The 15,915-nt window shown below is 38.5% G+C and overlaps 1 protein-coding gene across 1 annotated transcript in view; it reads right to left on the bottom strand.

Moving 5' to 3' along the window:
• The window catches only part of LOC122808771 (death-associated protein kinase 2-like), a 1,232,522-nt gene extending 1,227,236 nt beyond the window's left edge, over positions 1 to 5,286 (bottom strand). The window contains exon 1 of the mRNA XM_044079801.1: positions 4,182 to 5,286. Coding sequence (XP_043935736.1) covers positions 4,182 to 4,229 — 48 coding nt within the window. The 5' untranslated portion in view covers positions 4,230 to 5,286. The remainder of the gene's footprint in view (positions 1 to 4,181) is intronic.
• Between the last annotated feature and the right edge of the window lie 10,629 nt (positions 5,287 to 15,915).

Below are 15,915 nucleotides of genomic sequence, written 5' to 3'. Positions count from 1 at the left end.
CCCATGGCCAAAACTATAGGAAAGAAGTGCCATATACTAGAAGCCATATGAGATTTACAATCCTGGAGCTATACTAATACATATACAGATACACTACTCATTAAAGTGCATTTATACAGCTAAACAGTCTGTACCCATACAAACTGCAACTGCTTTATTAACATTATTATAGTCACTCAATTATATAGTTTAAATTACCAGATAAAGAAAGCATATTTTACATTGTTTGTCAAACTTTACTAGTTCTGTTAAACATGGTTTATATACTGGGTTTTATGCCACTCTTTTTTTGTTTCTTAACTTTGTTAAAGTCTACCTTACTTGCTTTAATATTGATTATTGAAATGCATCAACTATACACTGAAATGCATATGTCTTAACAGAAATATACTCTAAGCATCATAACACAGCATATGATAATAACTAATAAAATACAGAAACTAACTGTAAAATGTACATATCTACTGAAATTATAACTCTGCATATTAAAACACATAACCTTTAAGACAGTATATATGTGCGTGCAAGTGTGTGCTATGGAAGAACAACTGTGTCAGGGCTAGCCACTCAGTGGTGTGAACTGGATGATTGTCACTGCTGAAGTAACACTCCAACCCCATGTGCAAAAATAGGAAAAGGGGTGGTGGATGGATGGATAAAAAATATATATATAACTTGATTTATGACCCCTAGGGGCTAGAGGATTGCTTAGGTTTGTGTCTATACCTTTGAGTATTTTATAGACTGCTCCTTTCCATAAGGAACACAAGCACTACTCTAGGAGTGAATTTCCGATTCCCCATCCATTCATACAAGCTGCATTTGAAGACAGCCAGGGGAAGGGCTCTACTTAGCGTGAATAGGAGTTCTCTTCCAGAGAAGGGGTAATCTCAGAGACAAATATCTGTCTCTCCAGCATGTTTTGTTGGAGTCGTAGATCAGGTTTAGACTCCTAAACTGGATGACCCTAGTGTTGCTTGTCTCAAGAATGTGCAACAGTTCCATCAGAGCTGGATTTGTGAGTGCTTTGAAGGTCAGACATTGGTCACCCCTTAATAGGTTAATTGGTAGTAGAGAGAGTATAGTAGGGTTTTTAGTCCTATCTGCATCAGGCATGTTGTTTAGACCCTGCATTTTCTTTGTTTGAAACCTCTGAGGCCACTCCAGCTGTTGTAGATGCCTAGTAAATTTGCAAGCCAAAAGCTACATTGTACGCGCTTTTAAAAGATTATCTCAAACACTTAAGCTCGGACTCCACCTACTGAAACATAAATTAGGATTACTGTGATCTTCACATATGTCATATGATAAAAATACATTGCGTACTGAAAAACACACGATGCATATCTAGCAAAGTGCAAATTGCACCCACTCCTGATTGTAAAGTGTACACTACACAGTAAAATGCATGCAATGTACATCAAAATGGTGACACCCTATACAGTGGATTAGAAATGTGCATACTAAGTAAAGCATCTTAGTATTTTATTTTTTGTACAGGCGTTATGGCAATGTGACCTTCAATATGCACATACAGTACCTGTCTGACTACCTGTGTAAACTACACTGGAATGCATATGAGTAATAGTGAAACCCATGTGCTGGTTTCCAAAACAATTAGATTACATATGGAAATAAATTCCCTTGCCTACTGAAATACATACAGAATTACTGCTAAAAGCCCATAAATGCTACGCATTTCAATTCAAATTCTGTATACTGTAACATACACTGGTTGCTGTGTGTTGCTGTGTGCACAGAGACACTGATATGTACAGTGCATTGCCTAAATTCAGTATTTTCATATAGAAAAAGCTACATCGTAGCCATATTGGCAGTGTAAAATACTTTCTTCCCACATAAAAAAAACAATTACTGGCTATAGAAAATTATACTGCCTTGTAGTTATTTATTTGTTAACCAGGTAAGAGAACAGGTCATTCTCAGACCCTTTCAGCCGCAGCATAGGCCCCAAGAACAATTGTCTATATATGTACAATTTGTCGTAACCAATCAATCAGCATATTTTTGGAAGGGGAGAAAACACCAATAACAAAAACAAAAGACATGCAAACACGGGCAGGACATATAAAAACTCCACACAAGTAGTGACCGATTGGTCTTGACTGAATCCCAGACTCCGGAGCTTTAAGGCAGAGGTCTTTCCAGTAAGCCTCCATACTGCCCATAGTATTGGATAATGAAAGATACTCAGGTTGTACATCCTCCACAAAGCACTGCTACAATGTTGTTTGCACTTATTTTTTTAAGAAAGTAAGACATGAAATGTGCATCATTTAAAGATTATAAGATCATCACTTTTGCAAAGAAACCAAATATATTTTCAACAGCATTCTTGCCTAAACAGCTTAAAAATTAATGTGGTTAAGTTGTTTATTTCACTGAGATACAGACACAATATAACCCCTCCCCCCCTCCAAAAAAAGGTTAATGCTCTATATTTCAAAATGGCATGTCCAATTAGCAGCATATTTGTGAACAATTCTAACAGCAATAGAGAAATTGGTAACAGAGCCTTTATATGACAATATGCCATTACTATGGGGCACTAACATATATATATATATATATATATATATATATATATATATATGTTTCTATTCTTTTTTTTTTAAATTGTAGTCCAAACTTTCTAACATCACTTGACAATAAATCATTATAGGTCTTTAACATTCAGTAAATCAATAAATGATACTTCTTTACTTAAGTCTACCACTGCTGCATACAAGTCAGAATCTACAAGTTAAACCCAAATGAACCAGCCAGGTTCCCCTCAACCATTGCTGTCATACAGACAAGAGCCCCCCCCCCCACACACACACAAATATATATATATATATATATATATATATATATATATATATATATATACAGAGAGAGAGAGTGGTGGAAGGATGCTTTCTGAAGTTTAAGGACTAGTTCTTAACTTGTAACCTGAATAACTTAAGAAACCAGTCAGACTTTGTTATAGAAATACTTGTAAGGTGTGGTGTTACGGAACAAACTTAGATATCAGAACTATATTTTCATGTTACTAACTTATCCTGTTATTCCACTGCCAGTTATTACTGCAAGTACTTGAACAGCAGTGCAGTCAGAAAATTCTGTTTTGTACCAGTGGCCTAACACTGGTACCACTTCCCCACACCTGAATTTTCACATTATATAAATATATTAATAATTTATTTAAATGTGGTCCCCTAATAACTGAATGCATTTTCATCTAATCCCAGAAATAAACAGTACTCCTATCACTAAAATGTTATGTACAGATCATTGTTGCAGGTTTTAATACACACTGCTGTACACATAATCAGATCTCAGTATCTCATGGAGTTTCTAATAGATGATTAAAAATGTATTCAGATCAGCATGGATGTGCCTGGCTATATATTTCCCCCCTGAGATCTCCCTTCTTCTAGTCATAACAGATCTCCATTACAGCATCGCTCTTCTAGCTCTGCCAAGTTCCAGCGTAGCACTGCATAGAGTATGAAATGACAAATAAGCTATACTCAGAAATGGTCCCTCACCTACCAGCACAAGACTTGCAACTTGCACCCACTTAACAAGCTTAAATCGTGGCTTTCAGATTCTCTAACAAATAATAAGGGGCAAAGACCACTAAATCAGAAGTACTTTAAGATATTACCAACATCCACTTAATTCGACGGACTAAAACGATATGTATTTAAGTATATTTCCTGAGAAACAACTTTGTAAGTGTAATGTATGAAATTATGTAATGATTTTAATCTTCGATGTTTGGTTACACACTACATTTTTATGAGGAGAAAAAGCAAAATGAAGCATACTTTCAATGCATTAAGTTTGTTAGCCCAATCATACGTCAGAGGTCCCACTGTCACCTGTCACCACCCGACAGGTAACAAAAACAAAATCGACATTGAAGTCCACCAAGAATTTAGTGTTGGAAGAATGGGCATAGAGTGTGCAACAGGCCTGCGCGGTGCACAAACCTAATACCTCTTCCTGCAAAATCCCAGAACGTCACAACATATCTTACAGAAGTAATAACAGTGACGTACTGTACAGGCATTAAATGCTTAACTTATAATACAAACTAATGTAAAGAAACACGTTACTACTTTTAAAAGCAGACTGTTAAAACTACTGCTTAAAAAATGCTCCCAACTTACCTGGGGGCTGGGTGTCTCAGGCTCAGACATTTTGCTTTCTGCAAACATGTAAGTCTGGTTCACACTTGGCGCGGGGAAGCACGCGCAGCAGAATTCTTTGATAAATTTACAAACATCTGCTCACGTGAACTTTTGGACAACGCCTTCAAACGAATATTAATCAGATCCGGTGGGAACTTTCAACTCCAGAGACCTTGGTTGGCAGGCCAAATAACTATTTACATATAAGGGCTGGTCGGGCAAAATGTTCTGACGAAGTGTGACAAAGAGTTGCACACCTTTAACAGGTGTAATCTGTAAGCTTCCTCTCCTTTCTTATTATTCCGTGCTTGTAGCACAGAACCACAACCAGCAGTCTTCGTTATAACTATGCTCTCCTGTCTTTCATTCCCCAGTTTGGAGATGACAGTCCGAAACCTGCCCTTCCTTCTCCTCTTTCAAGCTCTTGAATTCCTGAATGTGCTTGTGTTTCTCTGCCAGATGTGATCTACCACTAGCTGGTACTCTCAAGTTAAACCGCGCAGTTGCAGCAAGGAATCAACCCGTCCAAGTCCGAGTTCCACATTCCTTGCCTCGATTAGTCTCCTTTTAATTTTTTCTGCATACTGTTGCTAAAGACTGTAATTTGAAGACAGTTGCACCACCTATGATTTAGCGATCACAATTCCACTTCATAAATACCTGCAGTTGAATCCCATTTTTCTCTCCCTCCAAATATATTATTTTTCGTGGATGCTTAGACCTCCCCCTCTCACCTACGCTACGGCTTTCTTAAGTGCAAAGCTGCAAGGATTCCTGAGCTGGATCCAAGTACAACCCCGTATTCCCTAGCAGTATAAATGTGCTTTTCACCAGAGTTGTATAGTTTCCGAGTCAGACTATTGTAGTTCCTGCTCCTGTGGTGGAAACCCCGCAAAAGTGCTCTGGCCAGCAACCCTAAGTGATGTCCTGTCAGTGTCCAGCATAGGAAACCAGATGGAAAACCCCCCCTCGAGACCAACAGCCATAGTTACCGCGCTCCATGGATGCAAAGTCTCGTGTGCGGATTAGAAGGTCATTTCTCTTCAGCAGTATTAGTGTTAAATATCTGTCAATGTGCAGAACCAGAACTAGCACTGAATTCCCACACACATAGTTCTCGGGATCGCAGTTCTGTGTCATGCCGCACTAAGCATTGGCTGCCTGCAGCTGTAGCCATACATTTCGTTTCCCAAGTCAAGCATCGATCTGGAAAAACATGAGATGCTTTATAAAATAGCTTGTAAGAGCTTTTTGGAAAACCAGGTCAACCAAGTGTTATTTATAGAATTAGCCATAATTTCCGATAAGGTATATTGTCGCTTTCCATCGATGCTTGGAATAATTGCTAGTATCTGAACATGTCCTTTTGTACTTTCTTGGTCAGTTATATTAACTTACTAGATTAGCCCCATGTTGTTGTCGCTAATGATCCATGTATGTAATGCCCCCTATTTATTTATTTATTTATTATTTTATTTATTTGCATTTGTTTACCGGGATTGTCCACTTGGTTTATTTTCAGTGGAGGCCTGGGGAGAAAAGCTCCACACTCGGGTACAAAGTATATAATAGTACACCGTACATATACCGTAGTATAATATAAAACAGTATACAAACAATATGCAACATAGTATACATTCTGTGCAACATGCAGAGATACAATACAATTTAATACAACGGAGAACTTGATCATAGTATATGCAGTATAGTACTCCTACAATATGTTACATAGAATGCATTCTGAGTATCGTAATATTTCAAACTAGATCATAACTACTAAGTGATGCAAGGGCTCAACAAGATGATATGGTTCTCGTGTCTCTTTACTGTAGATTTTGCATAGTTATGCATTTATTTATTTTTTATTTGTTAAATGGATAGAATTCCACTGAGCGTTTCCTTTTTTTATTCTGGCAAGACTACCTGAGCAGAATCCATCATGAAATTATAAACTACATCATGAATATAAATGGAGTAAAAAAAAATAAAATAAATAAAGAAAAGCAGACAGAAAATAAAAAGGCAAACTTCATCTTTCTAAAACAAATTACATGGAAAATAAAATAAATAACAATACATAATAGACTTAGGCAATGAAATAATTAAGCAAAAGATACCTTTAAATCACAAGCAGGTTAGAGCATAAGAGAGTGAGAAATACTAGCAAATAAAGTTTATCTACATTTTGCACGATTATTTAGCTAGAAAATAGATGCTTTTGATCTTTATTTGTAGCTTTGAATTAAAAGGGACATAGAATCTCACAAAAACTGTCTAGAAAATTTGAAAATCCTCTATCACCATCTTTATACACAGAGAAGATACTTAGCTCAAGAATTGTGGAGCTTTTCTCCCCGGGCCTCTGCTGAAAAAGGGCCTTTTCGGCTCAGTCAGACACCCCCGGTTAACAAATGTAAAATAAATAAAAAATAAAATAAATTGTTCTAAGGATCTAATATCACATTGTGGGTTTGTATCAAATGAGCACACCTGAGAAAGAAGGTCCTCCTGTAGGAAAAGGTACGTATCAAAACTACTCTATTTTAATGTTGCATATGAGTTTCTATCAGGAGATCAGGCTAGAGAAAAGGTAGGTGATAGGTGCAGAAAAGCTAAATGATTTGTGAGGAAAATCAGTCTTTGCTGATCAGTTCATTGCAGCAGTGAGTGTCCCTTGAAACCCAGAAACAAAACCTGCCATACTGTTTTATGGAATGGTTGTTGTTGTTTGTTTTTTTGACTTTTCCCGGTTAGGGGTCACCACAGCAGAACTCTGGTCCGCTAATGATTGGCAGTAGATTTTTTTATGGTGCTGTGTTGCCAGCCCAATTCCCAACCTTCAGCGAAGACACGCCCATTCACGACTGTTTTATGGAAGGGTAAGCCTGCCTAATTCACCCATTGAAGTAGTTTTAAAAATTATCTACCTTAATTTAATGATGGGATGAGTGTAGTTCATGGAAGAATGTGTCTTTCAGATGGAATAGTGTGCCCATTTTTTATGTCTCTTTTAACAACATCACTTACATGTTCTGTGAAAGAAAGAGAGTTGTCCAAATATCCCCCAGGTATTTGATACAATTAACTTCAGAAATAATTTCTTCATCTTGAGAAATAATGTTTAATGAATTTGTAGCATGGATGAGACTGTAGTATTAAACAGAATGGCATTGGACTTTAATTTTCCAAAATGGTGGAGTCTGTAAGGGCCCCAATACAAACCCCTGAGGTACTGTACATGGCAACAGGGCTAGAAAGTAACCAATTAACCCTAACATGGAAGAGACCCTATACCCAGGAGGCAGAGTCTGAAGTGTAACATATGATTTGATATGGTAATAAAAAAATGTGCAAAATTAAAGGAAGAAACCACCAGTGCAATCATTTTCAATCCTTGCTATGTACAGCAGGATGTTGTGCTGAGCAAGATTAGTCTTTTACATTTTGGCCTGGACACCATGCTAGGTAGAAGCGAGAAGATAATGCAGCTTAAGGAATGCACTAATTTGAGAATTTATTTATTTATTTAAAATTTGTTGATCGGGTTAGTCCAATTGGGCAGAATCCATTTTTCAGCGAAGTCCCGGGGACAAAAGCTCCATGATGATTACAGACATGAGGTATAAAAAATACAATGGTTCACAAACATAAAAAGAATTATACTCTAAAGTTATTTAGGAAAACATAGAAACACTAAGTAATCAAACAAGGTATACAACATATTTACATTAAGCAGAAAAAGCAGCTAATAATTAAGTAAAATCTAGCAGTGCAGACCCTTTATTAACTGAATTGATTAAATGTGGGTGAGGGAATAGTAAAGGCACAGAAATGGAGAAGGGGGGGGTTATTTTTGTCGAAGTTCAGGGAGGAGAGAGAAGAGCATGTAAGTCAGCTATGAAGCAGAGGGGAGTAGGAGTTCAGCCAGTGGGTAAACAAGATAGGAAGAAAGGGGGTGATGGTGGTAGAGAGAATTAGAGAAAAGGGGAGTGTGTGTGGTAGAGAGAATTGGAGAAGTAAGATACATGCAAAGAGGATGGTTACTGAGAGTGGTGCAGGAGAAGGATGTGAGACTAGGGAGGCTATCAGAGAGGGTGATTGCAGTGACAGATCCAAGAACTGTTACGAACGTTTTTCATAGCAACCTTGAAATTTTGTGGGTGGCTAATATTCCTGATTTGTAATGGAAGGTTGTTCCAAGCTAGGGCTGGGGAGTAACTATAGAGATTTTGCCCTATTTTGCTTTTGGGTTTGTAAATTTGGAGGAGGTTTTTGTCAGAGCTGTGGAGAGACCTAGGAGGGGTATAGAGGGAGACAAAATAGGCAATATCAGGGCAGGAGGAGGGTTGGTCCAGTAGGGTTTGTATGACCTGGAGTTGGGTAAAGAGTAATTCATGAGGGCATTCTAACCAGTTTAAATTTTGAAGGGTAAGACAGTGGTGAGAGTGGTAGGTGACCTGAGGCAAATTTAGCCATTTTGTTATAAGTATATTTGAGTTTTGTTAGGAGGGAGGTCTGCAGGTTGGTGAGGATTTGTGAGAAATAGTGAAGGCTAGGGAGGAGGTAGGCATGGGATAGGGAGATTTTGGATTTGGAGGTGAGAAATGTTTTTGTTTTGATATAGGAGTCTGTTTTTGGTGGGTTTTCTTAATGTTATTGGAGACATGCAAATCAAATTTGAGTTGGTCATCTATGATGACCCCCAGAAGCTTGGTGTGAGATTCAACAGAGATGAGTGTATTGTTGTGGGAGTTGATTGAGAAGGAGGGTTTGAGATGATTCATAATTTCAGGAGTAAAAAGCAGAAGTCTGCTTTTTTTTTTTTGGATTTAGAATCAACTGATTATTGGCGAGCCAGTTTTCAATTGATGAGAAGGATAAGAATGTACTGCTCTTCCAAACAGTTTAGCTGAGGTGCAAATGACGGGCACATGTTTACAGTTTTTTGGCTGCTGTGCGTCTGTGATGAACTGGTGAAGAGGTAGTATGTGTGGTGTTTCCAGAGGCTGTGGAATGTGCCCCCAGTGAGTCACCTGTTGAAGAGAAGGGCAAGAGGTAGGGCGTTCTGGTTGCAGACATTTTAAAGATTGAAGCGACAAAACACCTCGGCCACATGACCCAAATCCCTTTAATTTCATTACTAGATTAAGCATCTCTGTGATTGGCAGGGGTCGGATCTTAAATACGGGCTAATCTTTAGGGCATTTAAAAGGAATATTCATATAGACAGAGTACTCCCAGTAATTAAAACAAGTAACAATGTAGTCTGCGGCTGCCACAGATTTCTTTTTCTAGATTGGAAGAGATGTCACAGTTAGTATTGTCCTTGATAATGGTATTGACTTTTCTCAAAAGTATTTTGAGGTTTGGACATGGTTTGAGAATGGAGTGTTTGGGAAAATTTTCATTTTGTAGAATGCGTGATTTTCCTACTGTAATGTTTGAAATAATGGAGGACTGTATTTGTTTAATGCAGTTAGGAATATTTGAAGACAATACTCAAGGGCTCAACATAATGTAGGACACTCAGAAATAGGTCTACAGTTTTTGCAGAGTAAATCCTGCAAGAAATATTAGAGTTTGATGGAAAGAAGACTCATTTAAGAAAACAAGGTGGTAATCTACAAGTTTTTGCTTACTGGGTGCTTATAAAGTGGAGTGGTCACTTGTGACACCAAATAAAATGCTAGCAGTTCTGAAATAGTTTGATCATTTACTCACCAGCCAATCCAAAGTACTCTGATATTTAGATCTTGAGCCAGACCTGTCTGTAAAGAAAATCAGTTGATGAGAAACATTTGCAGACTATGCAAGCTACTGAGTGAGAGCCAGATCATTTGACGTTCTCTTGTATAACCATTTCAATCTGAAGGTTACCTGAAATCTGCCAAGGGATTTCTGGGATGTAATTTGAGTGGGGGTAGCAAGGTGAGCCTTGGAGCTAATTACTTATACCTCTTCACATTTTGTGCAGCTTATAACTGAGAGAAAATCTTCTCTGTAATTGGTGGTTTTATACAGGCCCCATATTTCAGGCAGAAACGAAAGCAACATAGAAGAAAGATACCCACACAGTTCCAATAGTAGTAGTAGCAATGGGTCTTATAAAAAAGAATCTACAATCATATTTAGATATCTTACTGATACGTGTAACTCCATACAAATTGCAGAAGGAGTCATTACTGGGCACATTGCGGGTGCTGGGAACAGCACTTCTGGCTGACACCAAAGATTGAAACAATACTAATTTTGTGAAGTTTAAACATACTTTGACATAGGAATGGGGTCCATTCCCATCATGGTATTAGAAACCCAAAAGATTTGGAGAAATTAAAGAGTGAAGACACATATATGTGTATACATAAAGAAGTATTTCTGTTTCACAAATATGGGTTCTTATACTCCATGTATTTAGAAGCAGGAGATTCGGATCTTTACCTGAGGCCAGTGTGATCCTTTAGGGTTATCCAGTTGCTTTGCTTTTTCTTTATGACAATGCCACCCCAGCTGTTATTTGGACTCTACCTTTCTAACCTCAACCAGTCACTTCCATTGATTGTTATGGGAACTGATAGAGCCTTTCCCTTGTGAATGGATTTGCTTTCCTTTTTGGGCTTATGCTGATCCCCCTTGTTTGAAGTAACCTTTTTTTCCTAAAAGAGCAGTGCTGCCTCTTTTTAGACACTAACTGCTTCATCTGCATGGATCAATGCTTATCTGTACTTGGTGTTACCCATTTCCAGTTCGGCTTGTATTGCATCTTTTCAGCTCAAACTGTTGTCACTGTCTAGAAGACTGTGCTACAAGTATCAGAAATGCATTTTTCTTGCTTATGTTTATTTTCCAAGAAGGGTCTGCTCTACCTCTTTTGGACTGAGACATATTGTCCTTTCCTTTATTTTCTTCTAGCTGGAATTCCTTTTCTGAAAGAAAGGTAATGTCCTTTCGTGGTTGGCTACATGCTTTCCTTATTTAGATGCATTTCCATTAATACTATTATTACTGAACATTTCTTTGATTGTGTCTTCCTGGCTACAGTAATATAATGCAATGTATTTTCCTGACTACATTAGTTTGTTGAAGCAACCACTGAAACACAATTGGCAGAGGCATGCAACGGTATTAGAAGGCAAATAACTGATAATGTAGACACCATAACAGCTGATCTGCAAGGAAACCTTCTGTAGTCAGTAACTGTTGGCATTCCCTCTTCTGACATCAACAGCTCAGTACATTTCCAAATTTTCCGTTCTTTCTGCACTAAGGGTCACACAAGCCTCCTTTTTATAGGTCTATATCACACAGTCGAAGTCTTATAACTTCAAACACGTAATGTTCGAACCATTATGTTCAAAGTTACAAAACTTCGACTATGGATAAAAAAAAAATGGAAAACAAAATAAACTGTTTTAAGCAGGGGGGCAAGCCCCTCTGCACCCCTACACCCCCCGCTACTTAAATATACCAACTCCGAGATCACGCCCCATTGAACAAAATGGAAAACTCCGCTTATGGAGATTTCCATTGAAACGCTCAAACTTTTACAAATTCGAACTTATGGTCTCGACCATATGAGGTTCGAACTTGTAAAAGTTTTACTACGTGATTGGAACCCTTTTTATACATACTATAGTGTCACACATCAAGCTGAGAGAGCTCATTTAGTCTGTCTTTCACTGGGTTTGATCCTTACCCATTAAGTTAGCAGATTTAAGGAAACAAATATCAACATACAAGAATATGAAAAAGTTATCTTGATAATAGAGGATTCCATCCAGAGTCACAGACTGGAGAGTTCATGCAGACATAAAGGATAAAGGGAGGGTGATAAGCACCCACTTCAGAAGACATTCTCGCAAATCAACTAATATATTAAGTGCCACACATATAAGATTTCAAAGCCTTTTGTGGTAGGTAATTGCTGTAAAGAATGTCAATCAGTGCAAAGCAAGCCTTCTGGAAGGTTGGCACATAAGAAACAACAAAAGACAATAGCTCAGGAGTCTAATACCTGAAACAATGAGCTGAAAAATAAGGCCCCGCTTCTGGAATCACATTTCAGGCAATATTTACTTGGTGCAGTTATGTGAACTTGTGACCAACAGATGTTTTCAATGACCACATTTTGAAGCAGGCACTAAAAGCGGCCATACCTCTGCTGCAGTAGCCTTTGACAGCTACATTTTCCAATGGGCAGTCAATTATCTGATGACAAAACACAGCACAGTTAGCAGTCTAGTTATGAATGGATTGGTTTTTGTAATATGATGGAACAACATGCAGTTAAAATAAGGAAGTTACTTTAAAGTGATCTATGAATTTTAGCAAACCAACTAGAGATTTATAGAGCTTAATTTGTGATTTAGCCTGGTACTGCATGGAGGTTAACAAGATAACAGCATGCCTGATAATGCATGGAGGTTAACAAAATAACAGCATTACTCTAGCTGTATAAAATCTGGCCCTGGATGATCAAAGGAAATTACTAAGCTATTGACCCAGAGGTCATTTTAAGCTTAGCTGTTTCATCCCAATGTAATACCATAGAAATGCTAGTGAATACCTAAGATTGCATTTAGTGATGGCTGCCCATATCCAGGAGGGTTGTGGGCTCTATCCCCAGTAAGAATTTACGGTGCCTCATCCATTTGTTCAGGTTCCTCTTGAACAGTGCCATAGAGGTGCTCTGTTTCACATGAATTGATAGCCTGTTCCAAAGATGCAGCATTCACTGGGAGACACATCTGTCCCTCCAGCATGCCCTATTTAAGTCACAGGCCATATTTAGGTCTCTGGAATGGGTAGCCCTAGTTCATTATGTTTGAGTCTTGGATTGTTCTGTAGGCCAGGCATAAGTCTCCCTTAAGAAGTCTATACAATGCAGAGTATAGTGACAGGGACTTTAGTCGGTCTGTGTAAGGCACATGCTGGACCCCCCCTGATCTTCTTTGTTATAAACCTCTGCGGTCTCTCTAATTGCTGCAGGTGCTTAGTACTCTACATGCCAAATGGGGCATTATACTAAATTATTGACCGGATAAATGTCTAGTATAGTGGGGGTTATAACTTCTTTTGCTCTTGAGGCAATGCCTTTACTCCTCAAGTGTGCTATGTAGAAAGCTTTCCTTACTACAGTAGACATATGGTGATTGAAGTTAAGGTCGCGGTCAACTTGTGATCCCAGGTCCCTTAACACTTCATGGGTACTTAGGGTATTGTTGTTGATTTGATAGTGTGAAGGGACATTGTTTATGCCGAACGGAATGATGATACATTTCTTTGCATTCAGTTTGAGACCGTGACTAATACACCAGTCGTTGGTCTACATGAGAACCTCCTAGAGTATACTGACATCATTTGGGGATTCAACAATTGCACCTAGTTTGCAGTTGTCTGCAGACTAGGTCAGCCATAATCCCTTAGTTTTGACCTGAACTTCTGAGAAGTATATACTAAACAGTAGGGGCCCAGCACTGACCTCTTTGTTACCCCACTGTTAACATATTTGCTGGTTGATATGGAGTCACCCACTTTGAGAGTGTGTGTCCAGTTTGTGAGCCAGTTGGCAACCCATCTTACAATGAAGGGGTTTACATTCAGTTTGCTAATTTTATTGGTAATGCCTGAATGTGGCATTGTGTCAAAAGCCTTTGGCAGGTCAAGGTGAGCTGTGTGCACTGATTTGCCTTTGACAATGGCCTTGGTCACATTTTCAAAGAAATCCACCAAATTTAACAGGCAGGATCTGCCCTTCATGAAGCTGAATTGGGTAGGATCCAGGGTTTGGAGGTCACCTATATCTTTATTTACGAGGTCCATAATAATACATTCCATGGCCTTACAGATGAGGCTGGTCAGGCTTATGGGTCTATAATTCCCCAGGTCTGTTGCTAGGCCACCTTTGTGGAGGGGAATAACTGTTGCTGTTCTCTATTCCACAGGAACAAAGTCTGTGGTTAGGCTATGATTGAAAAGGCTATTTAGTGGTGATGATAGTTCATGTTTTAGCCTCTTTAGATGACAGCATGGCATGTCATCTGGTCCCACAGAGGCTGTGTTTTTTGCCTTGGACAAGGCTTTGAGAACCTGCTATTCAGATATGTAGGGTGGGGAGACATTTGGGGGAAGGTTTGTTGTAAGTTAGGAGGGGATAAAGGAGTGACATTTTTGCCAAACCTATCCACTAGTATGGGGCTCTCTCACTGCAGGAATGAATATAAGTAAAACTCAGAGAAGATTCCTTTGGTTTAAACAACAAACATCTCCATCATTTGGCCTGTCTACTTCTGTAGATCCCTTGACTTCAATGAAATTTCTATTAGAGTCTTGGAGGCTACTGATGCTCCCAGAAAGACTTCCATTTGCATATATATTCTGTGAAGTGAAAGATGTTCTTCACCTGGGTGGGGAAGAATCATCCATCTGCCTTATGTTGTGACTTTACAGATGATTCTCCTTTATCTCAGATTTTGTTTACTTGAGTATTAGTTAATCCACAGTCAAGTTGCATATTTTCATCACTGGAGTGCACCATAGCCTTGTGGAGGAGAGAATTATGGTCCAGCACTGGCTTATCAAGTAAAAAGTTTTTTTTCATCTTTATCTACCTTTCAAGAACTTATCTCCTCCATGGGACTTGAATTTCATGGCTGTCAGACTTGCCTGTCCTTTATCTAAATCAACTTGTTTGGGTAGATATGAAATTCATCTTTTTGGAGATGCTTTTTCTGGTGGCATTTTCCCCATCTACAGATTTCAGTAACTAATACTCCTTAAAACTAACTTTAGGTTCTTCAAAAATTGGTTTTGGAATTGCGTAAAAGATTTATTTATTTATTTATTTTTAACACACTTTAGCGAAAGCGCTTTTTCAGTGAAAGCGCTTTTCTTAAAGTGTGTTCGGTGATAGTGGATTCGGACTGTTGAACTTTCATTCAACAGTCCTAGATCCACATATCTTCTCCAAGCAGTACTATGTTGACCATAATGCCAGAAGTCAGCGTTCCTTTGCCATTTCTGTTTTAATACTCAGCCTTTTGAGGCCTTGAATTTTTTGGCTGTTCTGGGCTCTGTCTCCCTAAGATGATTATTGGTACTGCTTGTCAATTATTATCTACTGCAGATGTCTCTCTGAAGTAAGATGACAGATGTGTGAGAATTCACCATGTCAGTGACCATTCAAGAGAGTCCTGTGCAGTCTGTACTCTTCTAACATTTCCCTCTGTCTAAATAATTCACCTTTCTTCCTGGAAGGTAAATGTCCTCACAAGATTCAGCAGTTTATAGTTTTATGTTTCTGTTTCTTTTTCCCATAGGGGTGTGGTCAATCAGTTTCGATAGGGATCAAAACTTAGGGATGTGGACTTGGGACCACCTTCCCAGGTCTTATGCATAGTATCACAGCAAGCACTTACAGGGTGTCTGCACAGCTAAATAAATTTAAAGAATGTAAGAATTTTGTAACACAAAGTGTCATCAGAAGAGAAAATCCCAGTTGAATCGACTGCAGGAGGCACTTTTGAAGGTCAGTTAACATTGGTTACTTGTGTTGAAGCTCTTTCACATATGGTTGCTTCCCTAGCAGAAGGTTTCTAACTAGACGGTTTGTTGTATAAAGAAGCAAGTAGAGACAAGGAACTAATGAATCTGTCTGGGCACAAAGCAGAAAACTCTGAGCATCTGAAATTGGATGTCTTTCCTCCACTGAGCTATA

This window comes from Protopterus annectens, chromosome 8.part0 (assembly GCF_019279795.1).
Source record: "Protopterus annectens isolate FY-2018-M chromosome 8.part0, PAN1.0, whole genome shotgun sequence".
Classification (NCBI taxonomy): Eukaryota; Metazoa; Chordata; order Ceratodontiformes; family Protopteridae; genus Protopterus; species Protopterus annectens.
This window is presented reverse-complemented; position numbering and strand designations above follow the sequence as displayed.